This window comes from Lichenostomus cassidix, chromosome 4A (genome assembly GCF_008360975.1).
Source record: "Lichenostomus cassidix isolate B80296 chromosome 4A, HeHo_3.0, whole genome shotgun sequence".
Lineage (NCBI taxonomy): Eukaryota > Metazoa > Chordata > Aves > Passeriformes > Meliphagidae > Lichenostomus > Lichenostomus cassidix.
In genome coordinates, this window is record NC_139485.1 from 13,795,711 (window position 1) to 13,821,082 (window position 25,372).

The 25,372-nt window shown below is 53.2% G+C and overlaps 1 protein-coding gene across 1 annotated transcript in view; it reads right to left on the bottom strand.

Moving 5' to 3' along the window:
* Positions 1–18,819, bottom strand: part of EFNB1 (ephrin B1) — a 44,511-nt gene extending 25,692 nt beyond the window's left edge. The window contains exon 1 of the mRNA XM_085060621.1: positions 18,585–18,819. Within this exon, the coding sequence (XP_084916747.1) occupies positions 18,585–18,700 (116 nt within the window). The 5' untranslated portion in view covers positions 18,701–18,819. The remainder of the gene's footprint in view (positions 1–18,584) is intronic.
* Between the last annotated feature and the right edge of the window lie 6,553 nt (positions 18,820–25,372).

Here is a 25,372-nt window from a genome sequence, read left to right on the forward strand (position 1 = left end):
CGTCACCCCCACCGCGCCGCCCTGACTCACACCGGGCCCTTTGATCCCCCGGCTACCGGAGTGGCCAAACGAGTTCTGGCATTCCGGCTCTGGCTCCCGTCTGGAAGCACCATCTTCCCAGGCAGCTGCAAATCACCAGCCCTCAGCCCTGCCATCATTACTGGGAACTCGTTCTGCTGCCACTGGCCTTGGGGGTTATTAAGAGCTTCCCAACCCCCCATCCCAACACTGGGCATGTGCACATCTGCCCACAGCTGCCCACAGCTGCCCAGGCCAGCTGGAGGGGACCTTGACGACCATCCAGTTCCACACCCTGCCATGGGCAGGGACACCTTTTCCTAGCCCAGGTTACTCCAAGCCCTGTCCAACCCGGCCTTGGACACTTCCAGGGATGGGGCAGCCACAGCTTCTCCAGGCACCCTGTGCCAGTGCCTTACAATTCTCACAGTGGAAGAATTTCTTCCCAGTATCCAATCTAACCCTGCCCTCTGGCAGTGGGAAGTCACTCCCCCTTGTCCTGCCCCTCATCCAAAGTCCCTCTCCAGCCACCATAGAGCCCCTTCAGGCATTGGAAAGGGTTCCAAGGTCTCCCTGGAGCCTTCCCTTCTCCAGGCTGAACCAGGTCATCCCATGTTCCTCACTCCCACACCAGTCCCATTGTCAGCTTGCTGCGCTCAGCCGCCCAGGACCTTTGGCCCTGCTCCTTGGGGGTGGATGGGGCTGGGTTAGGTCTTCAAGAAAAAGCTAAAGATGAGTCACAGGATCTCAAAAGTTTATTTGTTTTCTCCCCCCTTGTCCTCCTGCACAGAACAGAGCCACCACCAAATCCTGGAGAGCCAGCTCTGCAGGAAAGCTGGATCCAGCCTCCTCCTCCAGCCCTGCTCTGGATGTCACTCAGCAGTGAAGAAACTTCCCCTTTCTCCCCAGAACCTCTTTCCAGTGCTGCCCACATCCCCTCTTTACTGTGAGGTCATGTTCCAGCATAACAGCCCAAATTTTCTCCATATCTACACTAAAAGACCCTCCTACAGGTTTCACCACTGGAAGAAGTTGGGGCACTCTTGTGCTCCCTCTCAGCAGCCCTTCCACTGCCCCCAGTTTACCCGGTTAAGGGCTGATTGGAAGAGCAGCAGCTGAGAGAGGGGCCGGGAGAGAGGCCAGCACAGCAGAGGAGTGTCATGTTTATACCTCTCCTCCAGTCCAGAGATCTGGCTTGTACTTGCTTTTATTTTTAGGCCAGATTTACACGTACAGCTGAACCTTAATCCAACATACAACATCCAGCTGGGAAGGGGAGAGGAGAGGAACCAGAACCCAGCACTGGCTCTGGTGTCACAGGCGCTGCCAGAGTTGGAGATCTCAAGACTGGTGCTCCTTTCCATCCCCAAGAATGTCACCAGACCCCGCTGGGACACATGGCTCCCACTCCCAGAGGGAGCTTTCACAAGGCACTAAGCAAAGCTCGTGTTTAAACCTAAAAATAACCCAGCCCTTGGGCCTGGGGAGGAGGAGAAGGAGGAGGGCAGAGCACCCAGCCTGTCCTGCTCCAGCGCCAGCAGTTTCCAATTGCCTGCGGATGGGGAGTGTTCCCAATCCTCCCCCCGAGACGAAATCCTCCGCCTTGCCACCCACACTCATGGAAGAAAACTGGCAAGAGCCACAGCAGAGACCAAAGTCTCCCCCAACCACATCCTGCCCCCCTGCTTTGCTGCCAGATGCGATTCCCTAGAGCCTTGTCCCAAAATCCCGCTAGCTCCGGCATTCCCAGCGGCAATCCTCGCCCCACCGCGTGTGTGCCACCAGGCTGGGGCCATGTCCCACAAGCCTGGGAGGGCTGATGCCACCAACCCAACAGTTTATTCCAAGGCTGGTGTCCGTCTGTCCCGCTGACCCCCCAGGCAGAGCCAGTCCCCAACACAGAGCACAATCCTCAAACCCACTGGAGCTGCGAGAGCAGAGACCAAACCCCACCTTGGAGTGATGGTATTGGGGTGCCCCAGGAAAGGGGGTTCTTTATCCTTGCTTGGGAAAACTCCAGGTGAGCAGCACTGGTGCTGCTGTGGCACCACCCTGTCCTGCCCTGCAGCCCCCATCCCACAGCAGGACTCACCCCACAAATCCTTTGCTGGACCCCAAATCTCATCCCTGACCCCCAGGACCCCCAGCTTCCCTGTCCCTTCCTGCTTCCCTCTCCCAGAAAAGCCCTTCATAGGGCCCTAGCCTCCAACTACCCCACTCCACTTCAACTCCCTCAATCCATTTCAGTCTTTCTTCACATTTAAGGTGTTTTTTTCCTTTGCCTTTCTCTTTTTTTAACTTATTAAGGAGAAAGTTCAAACCACTGGCAGTGTCTGCGACACTCTAATTTGGAACTTAGTGCGGTGTCGACATTGCATTAAGTATTTCTGTCAACCATGAGGACACACCATGTCTGTGTAAGAAATTACACCAGCAATTATAGCTAAAGAGGCATGTAAAATTAAAAAAAAAAAAATTAATGTATTCAGAAATGATAACTGACATTCTTATTAGGATTAATCTAATTTTAGTAGACTCATTTATATCCTGCCTCTGGATAAAAAATGAGTTTCAATTTTAAAACCTGGATAAAAAGTGGCATTTTTAAAAAAAGTACTTTTAGAAGTCACCCTGCATGATTAAGCGGGATGATAATGCGAGGGAGCTTAACAAAAAGCTGTGCCATTAAAGGAGATATTTGTTAAACAAAACGGAAGGAGAGATATTTATCAACCCCAGCAGATTATTCCAGGATAACTCTGGACCTGGCACTGCCGGGTGTTGCTTGCAGTCACAGGTTAATGGAGAGAAAACTGGGAATGGCAGATAACGGGGAAGGGGCAGGAGTTTTGCCATATGCACCCTGCACCAGTAAGCCAGGAATGGCAGCACCAACAAGAGCCATACGGTGCATCCATAGCCTGGATGAGTCCTGGACAGCCCCACTGGACATAAGGCAAAGCACAGGAGTCACTCACAGATTGGGAAGAAAAACCCCAAAAGCTGAGTTGGTTCAACACATCCAAAAAAGAAAGAACGTGAGATGGAACACCAAGGTCCTTCCTGAGGTTTGCTGAAACATCAACCAGGGCTCAGCTCGTCCCAGCATTGCCCACTCCACGCTCCATGCACTGCCTTAGATGGGCTGTTGGTACAAAATGTGCCCTTGGCCTCAAGCTTTGGCGGCAGCACATTTTAACTCCATGGAAATGGATGCTTTGATTGACACAGGTTCTGACAGGACACAGGAGTGTCTCTTCTCCCTATCCCAGCCCACCACACACTTCCTGCTGCATCCATCTCTAACAACACCTCACCAACCCACAAATCACATCCTCCATCGAACCAGCCACCCCAGATGATGAACCAGCTAAGACAGCTCCTCCAGGCTCGCCTGTTGCTCCATGGCCCCACATCCACATCCCCCACTTGTCCCTGACTACCACAGCCCATGGGACACTGATGAGATCCCAGCCATTTGAGGGTGGAGGACAGGGAAGCAGGAGGGCACAGGGAGCCTGCACCCTCAGGATGGGAGCCAGGGCATCCACAGGACTGCGCCCCCTCCTCTCACCCACATCCCCCCATTAAAAAGGAATTAAGCACAGAAGCAAAGCGCCAAAAGATTTAAGAATACATGGAAAGAGTCAAAAGCCAAAGAAGAAAAAAAAAATCCCAGGCTGATTATTTTATTTTCTCCTGACAGTTCGAGCCACAATGGCCAATAAATCCCAATTACGGATTTTAAAAATGCTTCCTGCAGACACTTGGACCATCAAGGCAATTCTGGGCTCCCATAACTCCTGGTTTATGATGGTCATACATGTCAGCTTTCCGCAGAGCCCAGCATTTCAATAAAATGACCATAAACCTAGATTAGAGATTAAAGGACTGACTCAGAAGTTGTCAGAGGAAGAAACAAGTTTCCCTGCAATTGCTTTGCCATTTTTACCGACCAACAGTTTGGCTTTTTGATGGGTTTATGCCAGCAGTAAATTTTGGGCTGCTGACAGCGCGGTGTGCGAGACAACTGAAGGCAGCGGCGGAGGTGCGGGGAGGACACGAGCCCAGCCCCGGGCTCAGCCGACAGCGCCGAGATGAGAAGTGACAGGGCTCCTCCCGGGCTCCCCAGCGCCGGCACTGGGACATGGACACCGGCTCCGACCGACCCGGCCCCCCCTCCCAGCCCCCCGACCTGTCAGACTTCTCTCCAGGGAGCAGCTCTGTCCTCGTTTCTCCTCCTCTCGCCTTGGCAGGGTCAGGAGCTGCCAGCACATGGCAAGGTGACCCCCCGAGGGCTCCCCGTGGCCAGGCAGGACCAGGGACCCCGGGCACCATGCACAGGGGAGCATCCACGGGCCCCCCACCATCAGCTGCCTCTCTCCCCAGCCTGTCACAGAAGCAGCAACAGCTCAAGGGAGATGCCTTTGAAAGGATAAACGGCAGGCGTTTGTTGTGCTCCTGTTTCCTGGATGAATGCGCTGCTTCCTTTTACTAAGTGCTCTCTTAGGAGAAGGAAAAGGGAAAAATAAAACAGCAGCAGAAAGGAAGGAGGATGACTCACGGTGAGGCCACATCTCCACCGACACGCGAGAGCTGCGAGACGGTGCCAAGGGCAAACGCTGGGATCAAAAGCACGGGAGAGGATCAAACACGCACCCTCCCTGGGGAGGGGGAAGGTTTCAGGGAGCTGCCTGGGGGGAGGAAGGTGGGATGGAGCCGGGCCCCTCCTGGGCGCCCATGGGCTGCAAGCAGCCATCTCCTTTTCCTGAGCTTCAGCCACTGCTTTCACCATCTGAACAGGAGCTCCGGTTGCTGGAGTTCATTAAGACACACACACAGTGCACATTCCACACCAGGACACAGGCAGGGATGGGGACAGAGAGGACCAGGAGGAACCGTGGCTGCACCCAACAGGAGGTGAAAAAATGCCCTTTTCCTGAGGAAATGAAAGAGCTAGCCCGGAGCTCAGCGCGCCGAAGGGGGCCGGTGCCCTTTCGGCCGGTGTCTCTCAAAGTCTATCAAAAAGTCCCATTTACATCAAAATGCCCTCCCAGACATGCTTCGATTTTACTTTTCCCCTTTCATCTCCGTCCCCCTCCCGCCCCACCTCGCAGCCCCATTGTCCTCGAAGCACCAGGAGAGGGCCGAGCGCGCTGCCAGCGGGAAAGGAACAGGAGAGAAAGAAAAGAGCTGGAAACTAAGAGAGAAGCCGGAATCGCTCCTGGTCCCGTTCCAGCGGGAGCTGTGACCCCATCTCCTCCCGCCTGCTGCTTGGCGGCCGCCCCGGGGGACGGCGCTGGCTGTGTCCCCTCCGCGGGGACAGGGACACGCTGCCCCAGCCTCCGCTGCTGCCCGGGGCTCTGGGCAGGCTGCGGTGGCCACAGATGGTTTCAATGAGTTTTAACAAAAGCCTCGGGCAAGGGCTGCAGGAGCCACCATCCTGCTGCGCTGTCCCCAGCCAAGCAGCACCCTGCACACCGCGCTCTCAGCACGGAGGCTACTGGTGGCACTGGGAGACCCCGACAAAGCACTCTGGGTTTGGTCATGATTGCACACCCCTGCTGGCAACTACGTGGGTCGAGTGTAAGTGCTTCACTCTGCAGATGAGTCTTAAAAATGCCAGGGGAGCTGGAACACTTCCACAGGTGCCAGTGCCAGACGCTGCTCTGCCCCGCCCCAGCCCTGTCCCACCTGTCCTCCTCCAGCAATTCGGATTTACTGAGCTGTTTTCTCCCCCAACCCTGGCCCCAGCAGTGCTGCATTCTCCCTCACTTTTCCAAGTCCCTTAAAAACAGCTTTCCCCAGGCTGCCGGATGGACACACAAGCCCAAGATTGAAATTCACTCCAGATTGCAAGTGCAAACGAGGTTTAACTCCAGTTTAACCCAGCAAAGCCCAGCTCTAGCAGTGCACAATCCAGATGCCATTCACCAGGCTCTGTCCACCTTGCCTGACACGGAGCTTTTCCAGTCCTCCCTTCCTATTGTCAGCATCTATTTTTAACCCCCAGCATTATTTCTCCCTGCGTGACTTCAGACACTCTCTGGGGACGAGGTGGAATTGCTGAGCTGGTTCCAGGCAAAGTGACTCAACTCTCACCTTCAGAAGCCACACAGGAATCACAGGAGAAGTAAATTTTCCTCCATTCACATTTTCCTTTCTCCTTCTCTCCAAGCTTTCTCTGGGGCTGAAAGCAGGGAAAGCTGCGGGGAGTTAAGGCCTGTGTCCATCAGCAAGAACATGAGGCAAAGCCATTTTCCTCCCTTTTCTTCCCTGGCACCTTTATAATCAGCTGGATTTACCACTGTGGCAGCTACCTCGGGAAAAATCCTGCATCAACTGCTCATGTAAATGAAGGTCAGAATGGTAACCTTAAAACAGGTGTTATGAGTGCAGCTCCAAGTTGTTAGGCACAGGGAGAGAGGCACCATCCCGGCGGAAGGGAGGGAGCAGCATTCCCCTTGCGGGGCCCTGGGCCGAGCGCTGGTGCCGACGCTTCATTGCTCCCTTTGAGCTGGTCCTGCCGGCGCCGCTGAGCAGCAATTAAGGAGAAGGTCAGCAGCGAAGCCCTTCAAGAATCTGTCCCTTCAGGGGAGTATCCAAACAACCCCACCATTTGCCACCTTCTAATTCCTAAAGCGCACAAGCCCAACGCCAACCCAACGCCAACCCAACGCAGAGCACTCGGAGATGTCTCACGGAATGAGGGACGCGTGTGCTGCGTCAGCCAGATGTTGACATTATTTGGCATTAAGAGCCAATAAATAATCATTAATGCTGCTGCAGCAACCAAGCTCTCTGCAAGAAAGCCCAGATGCCAAAAACGCTGTGTTTATGGCACAAGGGGAGGCAGGATCCGGGAGAGCCGCCTGCCGCGCACAATGCAGCCGGCGCTGCCAATTCCAGAGCGTATCCCAGTCCTGCAGCACTCGGCATTCCTGCTGAAGCCCCAGCTCGGGGGCTGGCAGAACTGGGACAGTCCCTGGGAGCCAGGCTGCTCCCACAGCCACACAGGATCACACTGGCCACCGGGAGCTGGGGTGACATCAGGAGCTGTTGCATTCCGAGCTGTCTGACCCTGCTCCAGCCAGCCCTGTTTTTGGGATGACTCCCTGGTTTCGCTCACCGGAGCTGGCAGGACGCTGGAACACACACAGCCCCGGAGACAAGGGGAGGCAGCATCTGGAAGCAATTATCCCAGCGCTCTTGTATCTGTCACCCACTCCTTCTGTAAGGAACCATTCCCAGTATCAGCAATCTCTCTGTCATAAACCAGGAAAGGGATTCTTCCCTCTCATCCCAACAAGGCAGTACAGACTTTCCTGACAAAGGGCAGGGTGGGCAAGGTCTCTCCTGCCAAGTCAAACCTGAGAACTGGGAACACCAGGGATGGGCACCTGTAAGCACCTTAAGGAGGAAGCCCTCTCAGATAAGGAATACAACAATTTGTCTCCTCTGCCTGTGCCCTGGTACGATGCTGCAGCATTTCCAACACTTTACTTCCAAGTCTGACGTCCCAAAAACCTCCAACTGTTTTACAGGCATGGATGAACTACTGGGAGCTCTGTGGGATGGTCCCCATGCCTCCAACGCACCCCATCCAACTCTATCCTCAAACCATGTGCTCCATCCTAAACCAACACGCCTCCAGCCTCAACCATGTGTTTCCATCCTCAACCCACGTGCCTCCATCCTCAAAGAGGAAAAACAAGGAGGAACGGGCCTTGTCTAGGAGAGCAGGAGCCAGGAGGATCCCAAAGCCCTTCCCCACCACCCTGAACAACCCCTCCCCAGACTGAGGAGTCCCTGCCTTCTCCCTGGCATTGCCCTCACCCCACAGTGTGATCAGGTACAACATGCAATTTGCATCCCAAAAGGAAAACGAAGCCAAGAAGGGCTAGTCGATGGGCACCAGGATTTTTCCAGCTGGCTGGCACATCCAGCAATCCTCCAGCACCTAAAACAGGCACCCCCACCCACCTTCCCGAGCCCACAAGCCCCACACACAGCAGAGGGAGGTGGCTCACAAAGCCTTTCGTGCCTCTCCTGGATGTTATGAAACCAGGCAGGGAGCATGAAACTGCCTGCCGTGGGTGGGAGCACCCAGGGCTATATGGAGAGCCTGGAGGATTCCTCCGTGGTCTGGGAAAGCACGCGGGCTCCCCCGCCCCGCACACGCCCTCGCAGGGTGGGTTTTTCTTCTGGAGAGACCAGGTGAGCACAAACACCCAGCACAGCCCCACATGAAGGGGGTAATTAGGGAACAGCACCCAGCGCTCACCAAGTCAGGGCAGAGATCAAAAGCAGCATTGAGCATTAAACCTCATCAGGATTGGGAGCTGCTCCTGGGAATGGACTCGTGTGGAACCCCCCCACCCCATCCCTGCATCCCAGAACCGCTCGCTGCAGGGAAGGAATGCCAAGCCAAGGCAACATGAACAGGCTTTCCTCCATCCCTTACTACCAGCAAGTCTTTGTGTAGCTCAGGCAGGGGAAAAAAGGAAAATAGGAAAAAATTCTTCTACGGCCATTAAATGAGCAGCAGGCACGAAGCTGCAAAGGACGGAGAGGTGGAAGAGGGCTGGGGGTCCAGGAGGCACAAGGGATCCTCCTCTCCTCTCCCCTCCCTCCACTGCTTTGCCAGGATGTTGCTGCCTCAATTATTTCAGTAATTAGTTGAGCTGAGGCACTGCTAATGGGGGCTAGGGGAAGGAGGGCACAGGGAAAGGGGGCCGCAGGAAAAGGGGGGCACAAACTGGCTGGGATGCTCAACCAGACCTCGGCCTCGCAAAATTTCCATGAAAGAAGAATAATACAAATCTTAAACCCAAACACAGCTGAAGGGGAAATTCCAGCTGCCTCCAGCCCTTCACACCTCCAAGCGCCTTCCTGAAACCCCAATCCAGCCATGCCTCTTTGGCCCAGTGAGAAGGAAGGGGGCTGTGCATCCCCAGTGGCACTGGGACAGCCCTTCCTACCTCCTGGGGAAGCATCTCCTCCTCCTCCTCTTCACACGATGCGAAGGAAGCCGGGAACAATGGGATGTACCAGTGCCAGCTCCAGCAGAGATGGACACTCACGGACCACCCGCCTGGCTGCCCAGGGACAAGGGACAGGCTGGGAGGGACAGCCGGGTGCAGGGGGCACAGGCAGCTGCCAAGACCGCCCCCCTTGCTTGGTGTGAGGGCAGCTCCCTGTCCTGGTGACACAAGATGGACACAGGAGGGACACGGGGATTCAGCGACTGCAGGCTATGGCCAGGGGCTGTACAGAGCTCCCCCATTTTCCCCCACCACAGCTCTTCCCAGAGGAGAGGAGAGGGGCTGCTAGCTGAGCCATTGGCCAGACCTTCCCTTACAAAAATAACATTTCATCTTTTTTTTTTTTTTTTTTTAATTTCTTCTTTTGAAATAATTGACTAATTGGCCGAGCCCCAGGTCCGTGCTGGGAGTGGATCCCAGGTCTGCTCTTGCATAAAGCGTTTATTAAAGACATCACAGGAGGACAGGAGAGGAGAGCAGGGGAGGGAAGGGGGGCCAGGCAGAGCCCGGCAGGCCAGGGCGGTGCCCAGAGCACGCTGGAAATTTCCCATCGCACCCAGAGGGAGGAAGCCCAAAAATTAATCCCAATCATCCCCCGCAGCGCAGCTCTGCCCCGAGCAGGGCCTGACTCAGCCGGGATGGGCATCACCCGGGGCGGGCATCACCCAGGATAGGCAGCACCCAGGGAGGGCACCCCGGTCCCAGCACCCTCGAAGCAGGGCTGTGAGTATGTGAAAGGGAGGGGGTCCTCCTCTTCTCCTCCCTTTAATCCCCAGCCCCAAAGCAGAGCCCTTTTAGGGGAAAGTGTAACGCAATACCTGGAAAATTTCTCCCACCCGCTCTCTGCTGTCGGCTGCCAAATTTAAAACATATTTGCTGCCTGGCCTTGAAGAAACGTAACCTGCTGCCTAATTCCGACACGTTTATTCTTTAGGGGGCAACGAAAAAATTCACAGAGCCGCTGGTGGCTCCTCTCCTTACACCCCGCAGCCCTCGGGGCTGGGAGCTGCCAAAAAGCTGCCTGGGAGCCTCCGCCAGCATGCACCAGAACGCCAGGAAGGAATGGCAGGGAGGGAGCCCTTGCACAGCAAGAGGTTTTCGAGTTAAAGTCCTTGAGCCCCGAGAATCAGCTGGGGGTGCCACCAGCCAAAAGCCCTCGGAATATGCAACATCCAGGGCAATACAAAACTCAGGAGCATGGGGAATGTGCAGGGACCTGCAGAGAGAGAATCCCCACTCAGAAGCAGAACCACCCCACCTCCCCTCACCAAGTGGAGAACCAAGGGAGCAGGTGGATGCCCATGCAGCCCCATCCCTCTGCCCACTGCCCCAGTTCCTCACCAGGAGGAATTTTCTGGCAGGCTGGGGCTGCGAGGGGAGGTTGGAGCACTGGGAAGGGGCTGGGGGAGGGCACAATGTGTTTAGCAGACTGAGCGATCCGACAGGGCCCATTAAAGGAAACAATTTGTAATACAATAATTATTATGTCGTTTCTCTGGCCTCTTTCCTAAGCCTCCCTTTAAACAGTTTGAGGCTTGAGGGGCCTCTAGGAAGCAGAAATCTGTGGGGCTGAGGGTGCTTCAGCATCCACATGTGCTGGGATGAGGAAGACAGGATGGACACATAGAACAGACGCTCACTTGGAGCTCTCCATGCAATGGGAGCCCATCCTGGTTTGCTCACAGTCCTTGGGGGAACACATAGGACAAGAGGAACTGCTGCTCCTCAGTGTTCTCCATCTACAGGGGATCAGCAGCAGCTGAGGGTCCTCTCTGGGAATGCCACTGGATGTGGATCCATTCTTGCTCCAACCTGGAGCGAGGCCGGACCCCGCGGCTGCTCCAGCTCGGCTTTTCTGCTCTGAAGTTCTCGGCCACACATCTGAAGAAAGCGGCGGTAGCGAACAACAGAGCGAGAGCAAGCAACACAAATCCCCGGGATAATGAGCCTGGAGGAGGGAGACGGTGGGCTCTGTCTAAGGAGGGAGCCGTGCTTTTATTGGAGAGGCCTAAAAGGGCTATAAATCCTCAGATTCAAAGGCGAACTCAAGCTCTTTCAAGTCGGAGGAAGGCCTGGGATGTGTCAGCCGGGAGGACTAACCACGCCGCGTCCCCTGCTGAAGTGGCCTCTTCAGCAAAGCCGCGGAGCAGCCCGGGATATTACACCCAGATCCTTTCCATATGCTCCCGGCCGGCCGCAGGCAGGGCACGCCGGCATCCCTGCAGGCACCGGGAGCCGCCCGACCCCCCGCACGGGAACACCGGCCACCCTGCCTTAGTGGCAGACTGCCTTTGTGCCCATGCCCCTTCCGACCCCCACTGAGGATTTGCCCCCCGAAATCCCGGTGGGAGCAGGGGGCTGTGTCCCTCCCTCTCGCGTTTGGCTGTGATACTACAGCGAGCCCAGACAAAGAGCGCGGAGCCCAGCACCAGCACATCCCTGAGCATCCCTGCATCCCACCGCATCCCGAGGCTGCCAGCCCTGCCTGCCAACCCGCACACCAGGCTGTGCTCCCACGTTTCAGAAATCCATTAAAAGGGAAAAATCGGTGTCAAAGAGGAGACAGCGCCGAGCCTCAGCCCTGCGCGAGCAACCGCAGACGTTTCCCAGCCTAATGAGAAAGAAAACACGGACACACTCTGGGATCAATGGGAACGGTGTAAGGTTTATAGCTCATAAGCCATGAAAAGGCACTTTGCTTTTCCCAAAGTACCTACTTGGAAGAGGTTGGATGGCAAAAGCCAGGCAGGGCAGCTGGTGCACAGGGCTGGGCTCATCCTGGCAGGATGCTGGGGCAAGGAAAGGAATTGCTGGGAAGTGGGACATTCCTGTCCCATCACCAGCAACAAGGCAGGCCTGGGTGCCACCAAAACCAGCCAGGATCCCCAGCTAGGGAGGGTACCCACCCCAGGGCTTTGTACTTCCCAAACTCCAGCCTGAAGGTGCTGGGACAGAAAGAGCTGGAACAGCTGGTGTGGCGTCTCCCACCACACCTCTGTGTTGGCACCAGCAAGGGCCAATCCACGTCAAACCAGGTGACTCCAGCCCCAGCAGACATGGCACATGTGGATCTCCACACAGTCACAGCACCACAGTGAGATGGAGTCTCTGGAAAACACTGAGGGGAGCTCATGGCTGGATACCAAGCGACCCCCCCGCTCTGCCTCCACGCAGCCCCCCTGGAAAAGTCCAGTCCCATGGACTCGGAAAGGGTGAGCAGCCCACCTGGGAAGGGCCGGCCGCGGGTAGGAAAAGGTTATTCCCGAGCAGCCGAGCCAGGGTTATAAATAGCTGGCATTTTTGAAGTGCAGCTGCTCGGCTCAGCTCGGCCGGGGCGGCACTGCCACGCCGGCACCTGAGCCGGCTCGGATCCCGCCCGGGGGCTCCGGCAGGGAGAGCTCACAGAGAAGCCAATGCTCACTGTAACACCACGAGGAACCCCCCAAACCTGTCCCCTCATCCTCCAGGGAGGAGGGACTGGAGGCCCTCGAGCCGCGCTCCGAGGATTGCCCGCAGCCTCTGCTCCAGCTCCAGCAAAACCTGCTCCGTGGAAGGGCAGGGGCCAGGAAAACCCCACTGTGTGCACAAATCCAGTCTAACCGAGCGGGACATTTAGCCCTGGCTTGTCCGACTCCTCTGGGACCAAGCCTGGACAGGTGGAGCCGGGAGTGCCAGGATCCCAAGGCTCAGCCACGAGCAGAGCACGGGGGCTCCAACCAGAGATGGGATCCTGAGACTCCAACAAAGCCATGAACTGAGCGCTGCTGCTCCAACCAGACAGGATCCCAAAGCTCCGGCACAGCCATGAGCTGAGCTCTGAGGCTCCAACTGGAGATGGAATCCAGAGGTTCCAGCACAGATCAGCAGGGTTCCAACCACAGATGTGATCCCGAGGCTCCAGCACAGCCATGAGCTGGTGATCCATGAAGAGACAACACACAAGGGGCAAGAAAACCCTTCCCAAAGCATGTCAGCAGTGCACCAAACCTCTCTACGAGCAAGCAAGCAAGAGAACCACCACCATCTCTCCAGAGCAGGATTCTTTGCCACACCATTCAACCCAGAGCAAAGGATGGGAAGGGGAAAAGCAAGAAGCCGGGCTCTCCCTCAGCCCAGCACAACAAAAGCTCCGCAGCCGGGCCGTGCATTCCTGCCCAGATGTGACGCCGCGATAGCGCCGAGCGAGTCTTGCTCCTTCTCCCCGATCCCAGCAATCATTAATTAGAGACAGAACGGAATCAGCTTTGTTTCTCCCCACCCTATTCCAGCTGCCAGACTCCAAGTAGCATGTGCTACTGATCGCTCCAAGATGTTTTCCCACCGGAGTCCAGCGCTCCTCGGGCAGAATAAAAGGCTTTCCAGCAGTACAGCCACCGCTGTGCCGGGGACAGGGTGCCCTGTCACAGGGGCAGGGAGGGGAGCACAAAGCTTTGGGAAAGCCAGGGGGAAGCTGGGACACGCAAATCCTACATGGAAACAAGGGATCATCCCCACTGCTAAGCCCCCGGTTTACAGGGGACAATCCAAACAGCTCCTGATGGACGTCATGCGAGGTGCTGCTTATGCACTCTGACTCTTTGGGACATCTGTGATCCCTAAAAACATGAATAAGGTTTGGGGGGAGCCCTGATCCCCCAGTGAAGCTGTTTGTGGGGGAACCCTGAGCACCCAGTGAAGCTGCTCAGAGGAACCCCCAACCCACCCAGCTGCACCACCAAAGGCAAGGGCACATCCTGCCCTGCCACATCCAGCCCGTTTGGGATAAGGATTCAAGGGAACAGCTCAGACCCCCAAAGCGATGCAGGAGCTCAGGTGCAGCAGAGGGAAGCAGCCCCTGCCAGCCGTTCCTGGTCAGAAATGGCATGGAAGCCCCGTCCAGCCCTGCTGCCAGGCGGATCCAAGGAGCTGCAGCAGCTGTTTTGCTCCGGAGAAAGCTCCGGCTCCTTTTACAATCAATCAGCCACCCCATCACGGCTCTTTTTTTCTTTTAAAGGAAGCAGTTAAATCCATTTTATGGAATCCAGCGGTATTTACCCGGCTACTGCAAGAGCCGCAGCCCTGCCTTCCCTTTTTTTTAATTTAAGTTAATGAAGTCATTCCCAAACGACCCACAAGGAGCCCTGGGTGCTCCTTTCCCCCCTGGCACAGGGAGAGGGGGAAGGCCTCCAGTGACGAGAGGGCAGGGCACGGGGAGCAGGAGCTGGGAGGGCTCCCAAAAGCCCAAAAGGGTCCCCCCCATTCCAGAGGGAAACTCCAGCTGCAAAGCAGGCTGTCCAGGTTTGCTTTGCCCAACCCAGCCTTAGGAGATGAAGCAAAGCCCTGGAAAAGCCAAGGTGCACACGAGGGCCATGGGATTGTCGATGGGAACACAGAATCATAAATCCGGTAATGGTTTAGGTTGGGAAGGGACCTTACAGCCCATCTAGTTCCACTCCCTACTATGGGCAGGACACCTCCTGCTAGCCCAGGGTGCTCCAAGCCCCATCCAACCTGGCCTTGGATGCTTTTAGGGATGGGGCAGCTTCTCTGAGCACCCTGTGCCAGGGCCTCACCACCCTCACAGGGAAGAATTTCTCCCCAATATCCAATCTAAACTTCCCATCTTTTCAGTTTAAAGCAATTACCCACCTCTCAGCCTCAGGAAGGGGGAGTCTCCCCAAGCTAGAAACGTCTTCTAATTAAAAATAAGCAGCGAGTTTTCCCTATTTCCCTAATCCTGACACTGCGAAACGCCTCCTGCGCCCACGGCTCCCGTAATTCCATTCCATCTGTTCTGACAAGTGCGAGCCCCCCACTCCGGAGCTCCAGGCCAGCTTTCCCCTCGGAAACAGCCTTCCCGCAAGCACTTTGTCCCTCGTAAAACGGCATTAAAAGAGGCAAAGATCCGCCAGGCTTCAACCCCGGCGCTGACGGAATTCCACGGGACACCATCATGTCATTAAAGGCAGAATAAAAATACCACGAAGGATTAGACTTTTGTCTGGGGTTTTTCCCCCCCTCTTTCCCTCACCTTTTTTTTTTTTCTTCTTAAATAAATGCATTTATTTTGTTTTTAACAAGTTTGGAGCTCAGCAAACTTTCTGGAAGGGGAAGAAGGAAAAGCAGAGGCGAAAGCAGCCGCTCTCCGGAGCTGTGTGGATGATGTGTCCCATTTCCCCCACCTCCTTATTAAAATACTTTCTGGGGAGGCAAATTCCAGCCTGAAATGAATTTTCCAAACCATATTTTATTAGGAATGCTTCCCTTTGACGGTCGGTACAGGAGCCCACCAGGGTCAATATTTCTCCCAAATTACAGCCAAGGGAGTTGAGAAAGGATTTAGCCAGAATTCCTCCGGCAATTCCTGGCTGTCCAAGGAGAGCACGCTCCCACCGCCCCCCAGCTGCGCAGCAAAGGGGACGAGTAAATCCCAAAAGCACTTTCCCCAAAGCCCCCCTTGGACACGATGGAATAAATTAAAGCCATATTGCCTCTCCAAGCCCCCTTCCAAATGGCTCCACAGGCATCCCAGGGAAAGCTCACTCAGAGGGTGAGCTCATCCCAAGCACAGGTTTGAGACAATTATCACTTTTTCCAACAAAACCATTCCTAGGCCTATTTTTTTTTTCTGTTTCAAGACCCAGCATCCTCAGAGTGGGAAGTGGGTGATGATTTCACCGCTGGCTTTGGGACACACACCCAGGAGCCGACGGGAAACGCTTCCCAACCCAGCACACAGCTTAAGCCTGACTTAACTCGATTAGGAAATCATTCCATCTATCGGATGTGTTATCAGCATCCCTCTGATAACACCAGGAGCCCCAGACCCGCTGGTGGAGCTGGGAGCCCAGAAAGGGCAGGAAAATATTTTCCTTATTTACAGCAATAGTGCCGAGGCCGGCTGGGCCCAGAGTGCCACGCTTGCTCCTCGGATCCGTTGGAAAATTCCACTTAGCTGTGTTATTTTTAAAGGCTTTAGCTCTCTTTACTCTAAAAACAAGAGTTAAAGCTCGGCAGAACGGGATGGGGGCTGGCACAGCCACGGCATCGCCCCAGGAAGGACCTTGGAAGCCCAAGGTACAGCGGCGAAGGGTTTTTATGGATCTATCCGGAAGATAATCCCAGTCCAGCCAAGAGCATAACTCTTCCTCCAGCTGGAGCCGGACTTCGCCCAGCACACCAACCCCCAGACTGGTTTCCTCTGCTGGGTTTGCCGGGAGCGGCCATGTGGAGGCTCTGCCCGATGCCACACAGCTGGCAAAGCTCGGAGCTGGGAAAGAAAGTGACGGATCCCCAAGACGGATCCCGGACATGAGGATCCGGGGTCACTCCACAGGAGCACAGACTGGAGGAATCTGAGTGGGATCGTGGCTGGGCCCCAACAGTCCCCACTGAGGCAAAACACTTCCATGGGTTTTGCCCGTGCACGTCCCGGCAGAGCCATTCCTGGGTGGAAACGCTGACGTTTCGGGCGCTTGCCACTCTCTCCCGACCCTGTGGGGATACAGGGATGGGGAAGGACCCACGGGAACAGCCCCATGCACGATGGCACCTTCCCAGAAAGCTGTGCCCAGCGCGGACAACCTCCGAGTTCCAAATCCGGGGACAACCGAGAGCAGCCAAGCCCCAAGCTCCAAATTCCCGGAGAATGGAGAATGGGCAACCACCGAGCTCCAAACTGGAGGAGAAATGAGGGTGGGAAAGCACCAAGGTCCAAACTGGAGGAGAAATGAGGGTGGGAAAGCACCAAGCTCCAAACTGGGGGAGAAACGAGGGCAGACAAACACTAAGATCTAAATTTAGGGAGAACAGAGAGTCGGCAACCACTGAGCTCCACACTGGGAGAAAACTGGAAGCAGAGAAGCTCTGGGCTCTGAACTGGGGGAAACCAAGGGTGGACAACCTCAATCACCAAACTCAGGAAGAACTGAGTGGGCAACTGAGAGTGGGCAACCACCAAGATCCAAACTGGGGGAAAACTGAGGCCGGACAACCTCTGAGCTCCGAACTAGGGGTGAACCAAAGGCAGAAACCAGCGAGCTGCAAAAACTGGGAGCAGACAACCACCAGGCTCCCAGCTCAGGAAAACCAAGGAACCCCTTGAGCTCTCCCTGGACACCCCACCAGGGAGGGCCATCTCCAAGCCCACCACTCCAGGGCTCAGTGGGAAGTTCTGGTGTGTCACCCCTGAGCCAGTCGATGGCCATGGCCTCCTCCCAACTTCCCAGGCCTCGGCAGCTTAAGGAAAACTCAGGATAAGGAAGGGAATGGGGGTGACATGGCATCCCCCACCACTGAGCCGGAGCCACCTCCACCTCCAGCTGCCTTTTCCCAAATAAAAACTGTATTTTCTGGAAGCAATTTGCCTGCCCCTCGCCAAGCTCACGAATCCAGCGGGGCAATTCCTGAGGGAAAAGGCTCTCTCTGCTCCCAGCCAACTGACACAACTCCCAAAGAAAGGAAAGGAAAAATCCACTGAGGAGAACGGAGTGACGGAGCCGCCGTCCCAGCGCTTCCAGAGCTGGGGATACGCAAAGTGTGCATGCAAAGTTCCTTTTCCACCCCCCAAGAAACCAAGGAAATAAACATTTGGTTGGAATACGTGTCCAGGCAGGAAGGTGATCCAAATCGTTTCGGTTCTTTCCAACCCTCAAAAACTCTTTGAATTATTTTTGGGGATTTTTTGTTTTTTGCTTTGAGAAGTGTGGTGGGGAAAAAAAAAAAACAGGCTAAAAGCAAGAATTTTTTGAAGGGAGAAGGGGGTAGGATAAATAAACATTCCGTGATTTACAAGATAAAGCTGAGCAAGAGCCACCGTCCCATCTTGACCACCAGCCCCGCGGCAGGGGCGACCAAACACCCCCCACTCCTCCTCCTCCTCGCCCTTCATATCGCTCCTGCACGGCAGCCGCGTCCACATCCAGAGATTGATATAAAAATAGATACATTTATCGAATTTAGGTGTCTGCACAGGCGGAGCAGCCCCACCGCCCGCTTTGTTCGGACCCAGCCCGAGGTGGGGGCGGAACGACTCCCCTCGCCTTCCTCCGCGGCTCATTTCGGAGCAGAAAACCCAGGAATAAAAAAAAAAAAAGCAATTAAAAAAAAGGTAATAAATCCAAACGATGGAGGGAAGAGGCGATCCCGGGAAAAGACAAAAAAAAAAAAAAATTAGGCGTGAAAAATTACCCAAAAAAAAATTTAAAAACCAAGAAACAAAACGTGGTTTTCAAAAATAAAAACGGATTTCGAGAGAGGAAAAGCTGCGAGAAGTAAAAGCATCGTTTAAAACGGGGGGGAAAAAAGCAAAGGAGTTTTTTGGTTTTTTTTTTTTTGGTACGAAAAGCAGCGCGGCGCCGCGGGTCCGTCCTCAGCCGGGGGTCGCTCCGTCCGCCGCCCGCAGCCTCCAGGCGCGATTTTTCCTTAAAAACCTCGCTGTTTTCCGTTAAATTCGCATTTAGAACGCGGCTGCGGTGCCTTTTTCCCCGCGGGGGGTGCGAGGCGCGTCCCTCCCGACCCCCCCCCTTCTCTCGCCGCACGTACTTGGGGTTCGCGGAGCTCCACGACACCGGCTCCAGGCTCTTGGCGAGCGGCGCGGCGAGGCGGCACAGGGCCAGCAGGACACCCAGCAGCCACCGCCCGCCGCGGGGCCGCGCCATCGTCCCTCGGCGGCGGGACGGGCCGGGCGTCAGGCGCCCATCACGCTCCGCCGCCGCCTCCTCCCGCTCCGCTCCCGACCCGCCGCCTCCGCCCGCCCCGCACCGACTGAGGCGCCGCCCGCCGCGGCAGCCGCTCTACCCCTCCGCGCAGGCAGCGCCGCGGACAGCCCGAACCGGCGGCCAATGGCTGAGCGGAGCGGGGGGGGCCTCGCGGGCGGGCACGCCCATTGTGGGTTCTTAAGGGGAGCGCGGGGGATTTTTGCTTTTTTTAATGCCCCCCCGCTTGCCGGCCGTGGCCACCGGGTTACCGGGTGGGGCGGGTGAAGAGGCGACAGCGACGGGGACGAGCCGGCAGAGGGGCAATGTGGGCGCTCAGCCGGCCTGTCCCCATCCCCGTCGAGCACAGCACCCCCCGCGCCGCGCGCCGCGCTTGGCCTCGCCCGGCGTTCAGCCGCGATCCTACAGCGCCCCCCAGCGGACAGCGCCCCGAGCGGCGGCAAGGCTGAATGGAACAGATATATTCCAAAATATTCCATCAAATCCCTGCCTTGGGAGGCGTTTGAAGGGCTGAGACCGCTTTGGGACTTTCTGCCAGCGGATTGGAGGGTGTTTAAATTTTAAAAAAATTTTATTTAAGTTTTTCTAATTTTTTAAAATTTTTTCGAGGGTTTTTTCAAAGATTTTGTTCATTTTTTTTCATAATTTCCCCCCATTTTTAAAAGAGATTTTTCACTTCTTGGACGTTTTGGAGGGTTTTTTTAGGATTTTAAAATATTTTTACTTTTTCCAAGGGTTTTTAAAAGATTTTTTAATTCTTTTTACTTTTTTTTTGAGGATTTTTGCAAGTGCTTTCTAAATTTATTTACTTTTTTAAAAGTTTGTTTTTTAGTTGTGCAAGGATTAAAAAAATATTTTTCCTTTTACCAGTTTTTTTTAAGATTTCGGTTTGGGGTTTTTTAAAATATTTAGATGGTTTTAAAAAGATTTTTAATTTTTTTCGAGATTTTTTCTTTTTTTTAACTGTTTTGAAGTTTTCCGGTTTTATGTATTTTTTTCTGATTCTGATTTTTTAAATTATTTTATTATTTTATTATTATTTTGAGGTTTTTTGCTGGGTTTTATTTCTTTTTTCAGTTTTTGGGGGTTTTTTATTTTGATTTTTTCCCTGGATTTTATTTTGGTTTTAATTGTTTCAAGGCTTTTAATTTTTTCAATGTCTTTACATTTTTTTTAAACCTCTAGAAGCTTTTTGCTTTTTAATTTTTTTTTTTTAGTTTGGGTTTTTTTCAGGTTTTTTGTTGTTGTTTTTGATAATCAAGTTTTCCTTAATTATTTTTTTTTAACTTTTAAAAGTTTCTTTTCTTTTTTGAAGGGTTTTTAGGCTCCTTTAAAATTTTATTTAAAGTGGGGATTTTATTTCTGTGGAGATTGTTTTTACATCTTCTGGTCTTTTTGGAGTTTTTGTAATTTTTTAATGGTTTTTGAGTTGGGCCATGGGGAGGGAGGAGTCAAAATCCAGAATTAATTTCCTTTCTATTAAGAAAATCTTTGCAGTAATTTCACTTTCTCCTACAAGAACAGTAATAAACCCCTTTGGAGTTGGTTTAATTTCTATTAATAAAATAAAAAATAAAATAAAATTAACCCCCCTCCCGAGTCTGTTCACTTTTTATTAAGGAAATTTTTAAAAAAACCCTCAAGTCAGTTCCTTTCTACTAAAAAAAATAAACCAACAAATTTCGCCATCACTTTCATTTGTGTTGAGAAAATTGAAAAACAAACAAAAAAGTCACTTTCGAGTACAAAAATAAACCAAAACCCCCCGAGTCTCTTCAGTTTTTATTTAAAAAATCAAATTAAAGCTCAAATTAAAGCTCAAAAAATCCCCAAAAATGGCGCAGTCCGTTCAGTTTCAGTTGAGAAAATTATAAAAAATATAAAACCAAGGTCAAATTGGCTCCATATTCATAAAATTTATTAAAAATCCAAGGGTTTAGATGGGATTTTTCAGCCTTTTCCATGCAAACCCCGAGCTGGAAGCAGCACATGTGGTCTGAGAGTTCTACGGGCACAGGGAGCAGTGGGATTTGGGTTCTTCAGAACCATCCTGACCCAAAGGATGTCAAAAATACCTGAGAAAGGAGAGGAAAAATCCAAAATTGTGATTTTTTTTATATACTTGAGCACCCGGCTGGATCCTGGGAGAGCAGCCTGGGATCCCTGCCTGCTCCTGGCCAATTCTCTGCCCATTCCTGGGATCCCTGCCTGCTGCTGACTGTCCCTGGCTCTTCCTACCCTCTCCCTGCCCACTCCTTCTTTCCTTGCCCATTCCCTGCCAGTTCCTTCTTTCCCCGATATTTCCCTCTCCATTCCTTCTTTCCCTGCCCATTCCTGGCTCTTCCTGCCCATTCCTTGCCCATTCCCTCTTTCTCTGCCCATTCCCTGCCCATCCCTTCTTTTCCTGACTTTTCTCTGTCTGTTCCTTCTTTCTCTGCCCATTCCCCTGCCCATTTCTTCTTTCTCTACTCTCTCCCTGTCCATTCCTTCTTTCCCTAGCTTTTCCTGGCTCTCCTTGCCCATTCCCTGCCCTCTCCCTGCCCGTTCCTTTTTTCCCTGCCCATTCCTTCTTTCCCTGATATTTCCCTCTCCATTCCTTCTTTACCTGACCATTCCTGGCTCTTCCTGCCCATTCCCTGCCCATCCCTTCTTTCCCTGACTTTTTCCTGTCTGTTCCTTATTTCCCTGCCCATTCCTTGCCCATTCCTTCTCTTCCTGCCCATTCCCTACCTATTCCTTCTTTCCCTGCCCATCCCCTGCCCGTTCCTTCTTTCCCTGATATTTCCCTCTCCATTCCTTCTTTCCCTGCCCATTCCTGGCTCTTCCTGCCTACTCCTGCCTTTCCCCACTTATTCCATGCCCTCTCCCTATCTCTCCCTGCCCATTCCTTCTTTCCCTGGCCTTTCCTGCCAGTTCCTTCTTTCCCTGCCCACTCCCTACCCGTTCCTGGCTCTCCCTGCCCATTCCTTCTTTCCTTACCCATTCCCTGCCCATTCCTTCTTTCCCTTGCCATTCCTTCTTTCCCTGCCCATTTCTGGCTCTCTCTGCCCTTTCCCTGCCCATTTCCTTCCCATTCCTTCTTTCCCTGACCATTCCTGGCTCTCCCTGCCCATTCCTTCTTTCCCTGCCCATTCCCTGCCCATTCCCGCTCTCCTGCCCCTCCATCCCCGCCGATGACATCAGGCCCGTTGCCATGGCGATGTCGCTCTCCCGGCACAGGCTCAGGTGGTGATCCAGAGCCCGGGAATCCTTTGGAAAGGAGGATGATGTCCCCACAGCTCCCCTGTGCCCAGCTTCCCCCGGCGGGGAGGGCACAGGATCCCTTTGGGATCCCTTTGGGAACACTTTGGGATCAAACCCCATGGCCTGGACCCGGCGGGATCAGTTTGGTGCTGTGGATCCTTGGGATGAGGGGAAAGAGCAGGTGAGAGAGGCACAGGTGAGCCAGGAATGACTTTCCAAAGGTCACCACTTTATGGAGAGTTCCACAGCACAGCCACACCTGGCACGCCAGGAAAAACCCGGATTGTGGCCCCTGCCCACCATGGAACACATCAGCCACACCAAAGCAAACACTCAAAATGTGGGAGAGGCCCTGAAGAACGGGAACAGCTCTCATCCAGGGCGGTGGGACACCTTGGAGAGGTGGGAGTCGGTCTGGGGGAATGGGAAAACCCCTTCCCAGCCCTCCAGGTGTTGTCCCACAGCAGGAAACACCTGCCCAGGAAAGAGGAGAACCTGTTTTTCCCAGCCAGCCATGGGAAGGAATCGGTGCTGCCCAACCAGGGTGATTCCTTGGATGGTTCTGGGAAAAAACAAACAAACAAACAAACAACAATTATATGGTAAATGGTTCCCAGCCTCAGCTGCACTGGTGACACAGGGATCTGTGCTGAGCTCCAGGCAGGAGCAGGAAAGGATTCATCCATATTTTGGGGGGCTCTGAGCAACTCCAGGGGGCAAAAACCTCCCATCCATGTCCGAAATCCCAGGCATGGTGGATGATCCTTGTGTTTCCACCAGGAGTCACTGGGATTTCCATCTCCCTTCCCTTTTCCTGCCCTGTTCCCTCCCCAGCAGTCCTGGGGCTGGCATGGACATCCCCTGTGGGTGTCATGAGTTTTGGGGACTCAAATCCCACACAGCTCCATCCTGGGATGCTGCTCCAGGCTCCAATTCCATGAGGGATCCAGACCTGGTGCTCCCCAAAGTCCTCACCTACAGCTGGTGAGGGACAAGAAAGGGCATCACTGAATTCCCAGATTCTTCAACCTTTTGGGATGCTGCCTCATGCCACATCCATGTGGGTTCCAGACTCTTGGCTTCCCTCTCCTCCCTCTTCCCTTCCCTTGAAACCTCATTAAAATAATATTTTGGGGAACGATCAGGGAGATTTTCCCCCACCTGCTCCATTCTAAAGGGACTGGACTGGTGACAAGCGGCATTATTCCCAAAATTCCCGGCTCTCCCGTCTGTCCCCCCCGCTGGCAGAGTCTCTCCGAGCCCAATCAGACCCTCATCAAGTGATGAGCTGCAGCCCAATGTATTCCACAGCCACTTCACATTTAAATTACCTGAGAAAATTCTGAGCGGAAAAAAAATAGAAATGGGATAAAACAGAGCAAGGAAAAAAAAAAAAAAAGGAAAAGAAAAAGAAAAATTCGGCTGAACACCAGGAAAAAGTGCTTAGTGCAGAAATCCGGGGGATGGTTCCCCCAGGAAAGCGCTGGAGTTATTTAAAACTCACCTAAATAAAACATCGGTGGGGAATAAACTCCTCTCATCCCAAAGGCACCGTGGGACGAAGGAGATATTCCCCCTAAGTGTTTCCTAGGATGAAAGGCGTGAGATCCCACCGGGCTGGCACGTGTATCCCCAACACCCTGGCAGAGGCTCAGCCCCTCTCCCTGGAAAGTGCTTTTCCAAGGAGCCCTGCTAAGATGGGGCCAAAATTCCTGATGAACTCAATTCTCTATAAAACAGAGAAAGGAAAAAAAGCTCAGGAATTTTTTTTTTTTTTTTTTTTTTTTAAGACATGGGATGCATGGAGACATCCAAAGAGCCTTGTACCCATGGAATAAGAGCCAGCCAGGCAGGACGGGTGCCAGGGAAGCAGCGAAATCAGAGCATCAAACCCAGCCATGATGAAGGTGATGTCAGGGATTCGCCTTTCCCGTGATTTATCCCATCATTCCCGCGCTCAGGCTCCGGGAATCTTGCACCTTCTGCAGATGTGCTGCCTGATTAACGTGATGCAACATTTTTGCTGGCTGTGTCATAGGATTTCAATTAAAAAAAAACCCCACATTCCGCCTGGAAATCCGGGCGCTTCCCACCTGCCCCGAGGGGAGAGGGAAAGGGGGAGCTGGGGGTGTTTAATCCATCGGGAAAGGACAGAGCAGGGAAATGCAGCAGCACGAGGCCATGGGGCTCCAGAGGAACATTTTATGGGGCTGAGAAGTCGCTGCATAATGGGCTGGGGAAGGAAGTATTAAAATCTTCAACCGGTTTTCAGAGCCGCGATAATTAAGGTGTTGCAAGCTACAACTGCCTGGAAAAAAAAAAAAAAAATCCAAAGGCAGGGAATAAGATTTTTATCGCTTGCAGAAGTGGCCACTCATGGATTTGGGGTTTAAAAAAAAATAAAGAAAAATAATAAAACCCTGTAAGAAAGGGGAAAATTCAAAGGTGGCTGAAAAGGGGTTGGAATGGAGATGGAAAGTGGGAGCTGGGGGAGCAGCTGGGAAGTCAGGGAAGCATTGTCTGGAGTCCAGCTTTAATGGAACTGGAGTAGAGCTTTAATCCTAAACATCCTCACTGGAGCTGCTCCCTTTCCTCCCGACCTCTGGGAAGGCAGGAATATTGGCTTCAATGAATGAGGCCACGGAAACGGGCGAGAGAGGCTGAATTCCCTCCTGGCTCTGCCTTCCTGCTGCTCTCCAGGGCAGGACGCATCATTCCCATTCCCATTCCCCAGCAAATCCATGACTTCGGCTGGAGAAAAAAGAGAGTGGGACTGGGGGCTGACAAAGGGAGAGGGAAGGGACGCTGAAAACAGCAGAAAAAATCCCTGGCAGGCAGCTGGTGCTACCCTAAACATGGAGTGAGGGCAACACAGGGGTTCTGAGCATCCAGAGATTCCCAAAAAACCCAAGCTACGCATCCTAAAAACCCCACCAGAAGTGAATCAGCTCACTCGTGCAAGAACAAAAGTGAGGGGTGAGACGTGCTGCAGAGTTGGTTTGATCTCTTTGACCATTATTATTGAAAATGTCGGGAAAATGCCTCCAAATCGGCTGGGGAAGGAGCAGCCCTGAATGGCACAGTGGGAGATTCCAAGAGAAGATGGTGGCAAAAGAAAAACATATATGTATATATTTATAGACAGATATATGGATACATATGTATTTTATATATTTATATGTGGGTCTATGTGAATTTTTGAATATTTACATATTATGTATATTTTATATGTGTACTTTTTATATACATTTATGCACGTATTTATATATATATAAAAAATATATAAATATATAAATATATATAAATATATATATATAAGGTGACAATGTACCCTCTTGTGCAGAACTTGCTGGAGGAGGCAGGACTATCCAA